This window comes from Antrostomus carolinensis, unplaced genomic scaffold (assembly GCF_000700745.2).
Source record: "Antrostomus carolinensis isolate BGI_N321 unplaced genomic scaffold, ASM70074v2 scaffold5515, whole genome shotgun sequence".
In the NCBI taxonomy this organism is placed as follows: Eukaryota; Metazoa; Chordata; class Aves; order Caprimulgiformes; family Caprimulgidae; genus Antrostomus; species Antrostomus carolinensis.
This window is the reverse complement of record NW_010315589.1, coordinates 31,257-33,813: the sequence shown is the minus strand read 5'-3', so window position 1 is coordinate 33,813 and position 2,557 is coordinate 31,257. Positions and strand designations below refer to the sequence as shown.

Sequence of the window (2,557 nt, the reverse complement as noted above, 5' to 3'; positions counted from 1 at the left end):
TCTTCAACTAGATCAGGTTGCTCAGAGCTCACTCCAGCCTGACTTTGAATGTTTCCAGAAATGAGGCTTCTACCACCTCTCTGGGCAACCTGTTCCAGTGTCTCATCATCCTCATTGTAAAAAAAAAATTTCTTGCTTCTGTCTAGTCTAAATCTACCCTCTTTTAGTTTAAAACCATTATCTCTTGTCCTGTCACAACAGGCCCTGCTAAAAAGTCTGTTCCCATCTTTCTTAGAGGACCTTTCCCAGTATTGAAAGGCTGCAATAAGGTCTCCCCGGAGCCTTCTCCTCTCCAGGCTGAGCAGCCCCAACTCTCTCAGCCTGTCCTCACAGGAGAGGTGCTTTTTTTTTTATTTTTGTGGCCCTCCTCTGGACCCTCTCCAATAGGTCCATGTCTTTCCTATGCTGGGGACTGCAGAGCTGGACACAGTACTCCAGGTGGCGTCTCAACAGGGCAGAGTAAGGGGGTAGAATCACCTCCCTCGACCTGCTGGCCATGCTGCTTTTGATGCAGCCCAGGATACAGTTTGGCCTTCTGGGCTGGGAATGCACATTGCTGGCTCATGTCCAGCTTTTCATCCACTATTACCCCCAAGTCCTTCTTTGCAGGGTTGCTCTCAATGCCTTCTTTCTTCAGGCTGTGCTGATACCGGGCATTGCCCCAGTCCAGGTGCAGGACCTTGTACTTGGCCTTGTTGAACTTCATGAGGTTCACATGGGCCCACTCCTCAACCTTGTCCAGGTCCCTCTGTATGGCATCCTGTCCCTAAGGCGTGGCAGCTGGACTACTCAGTTTGGTGTAATCCACAAACTTGCTGAAGCTGCACTCAATCCCACTGTATGTCATTGATGAAGATATTAAACAGTGGTCCCAATACAGACCACTGAAGGACACCACTTTTCACTGATCTCCGTCGGGACACTGAGCCATTGACCACTACCCTCTGAATATGACCATCCAATCAGTTCCTCATCCATCGAACAGTCCAGCCATCAAATCCATATCTCTCCAATTTAGAGAGAAGAATGTTGTGGGGGACCATGTCAAAGGTCTTGCAGAAGTCCAAATAGATGACATCTGTAGCTCTTCCCTTGTCCACTGGTGTATACTCCATCATAGAAGGCCACTAGGTGGGTCAGGCAGGACTTGCCCTTGGTGAAGCCATGCTGGCTGTCTTGAATCTCTTCCCTGTCCTCCATGTGCCTTGGCTTCTAGAAGGATCCATTCCATGATTTTCTCAGGCACAGAGGTGAGGCTGACAGGTCAGTAGTTCCCAGGGTCCTCCTTCTTACCTTGTTTAAAAATGGGTGCAGTGTTTCCCTTTTTCCAGTCGCCAGAGACTTCACCTGACTGCCATTGTCAGCTCATGTCCAGCTTTTCACCCACCAATACACCCAAGTCCTTCTCTGCAGGGCTGCTCTCAATCTTTTCATCCTCGGCCTGTATTGATACTGGGGGTTGCCCCAACTGAGGTGCAGGACCTTGCACTTGGTCTGTCGGAGAGTATATCAGGTGCTTCAGAAAGTGGAATTAATGAAAAACATTGCTTTGTAAATAAAGTATTTCAATTTACAAGTAGTTCACTTATTTTAGTGCCTAATAATTTTATGAGCTCTTTTGAATGCTGGTTGTTTGTAAGCATTTTATAGAGTTCAGTAATCAATCTGTATAGTGGTTAGGTTTTTGACACAACCTCCTAGATATAACAGAGGAGAGGAATAGCCTACCTCCTGTACTTCACCCATAGGTAATTACTCTCAGGATAATACATAGAAGAGTGTGTTTCAAAATCAGACTTCAGTAAAAGTGTCTGTCAGATTTTTTTTTTTTTTTCCCTGAAATGAATGAGTAATTTTCATAGTGAATGTGACTCTTAGGTTGGTTCTTGTCCTTCAGCAGAAATTAGAAAGCAAGATGAAGGATTTGGACAGTACCAAAAGAGAAAAGCTAGATGCCTTTCCAGATATGATGAATAATTCTGTATTTACTTTGAGTGACATATGCTTACATGAGATGTAGGTCGTCTATTGAATGAGTGTGTTTAATACAAAACAAATAGTGTCTTTCCCTCAGTTGTATACTGGATAAGGTCAAGCCCCCAAGGGGAAAATGGCATATAAAAGTGTATCTCAAGGCAGATATGTAAGTGGACTTATTTAAGGTTGCACAGGCAATATTAATTTGCTAACTCTGAATTTTCAATCTGCAAGTTATTTTTAATGTAAAAGTAGTCATGGTTCAGTAGCACTGGAAAAAGAAATTCTATGTCTTAAGACACTAGTATTTAAACTAATTTCATAGTTATGAACCTTATATTGAGTATTATCTAGGTCTGACAAAAACAGGTCTAAAATTGTTAGACATTTAAGGATGAGGGCAGCCACATTTCATCAGAGGTGAATAGCAGACAGTACATACAAATGCAAAATACCAAAGGAGTATGGGCATCCCAAAGCTGAGTCAAAGGGATATTCACTGGTATTAAAGGAAAAACACTGAACTTTTATGATGAACAGTCCAAACTACCTTTTCCCTTTTTCTTTGTTGGACTAGTAT

The 2,557-nt window shown here is 43.2% G+C and overlaps 1 protein-coding gene across 1 annotated transcript in view; it reads left to right on the top strand.

The window, feature by feature from the left end:
* Window positions 1-1,915: 1,915 nt before the first annotated feature.
* Window positions 1,916-2,557, top strand: part of LOC104524960 (vacuolar protein sorting-associated protein 13A-like) — a gene marked incomplete at its 3' end in the record, with an annotated part of 31,324 nt that continues 30,682 nt past the window's right edge. Inside the window, exon 1 of the mRNA XM_010167991.2 lies at window positions 1,916-2,016. Coding sequence (XP_010166293.2) covers window positions 1,916-2,016 — 101 coding nt within the window. The remainder of the gene's footprint in view (window positions 2,017-2,557) is intronic.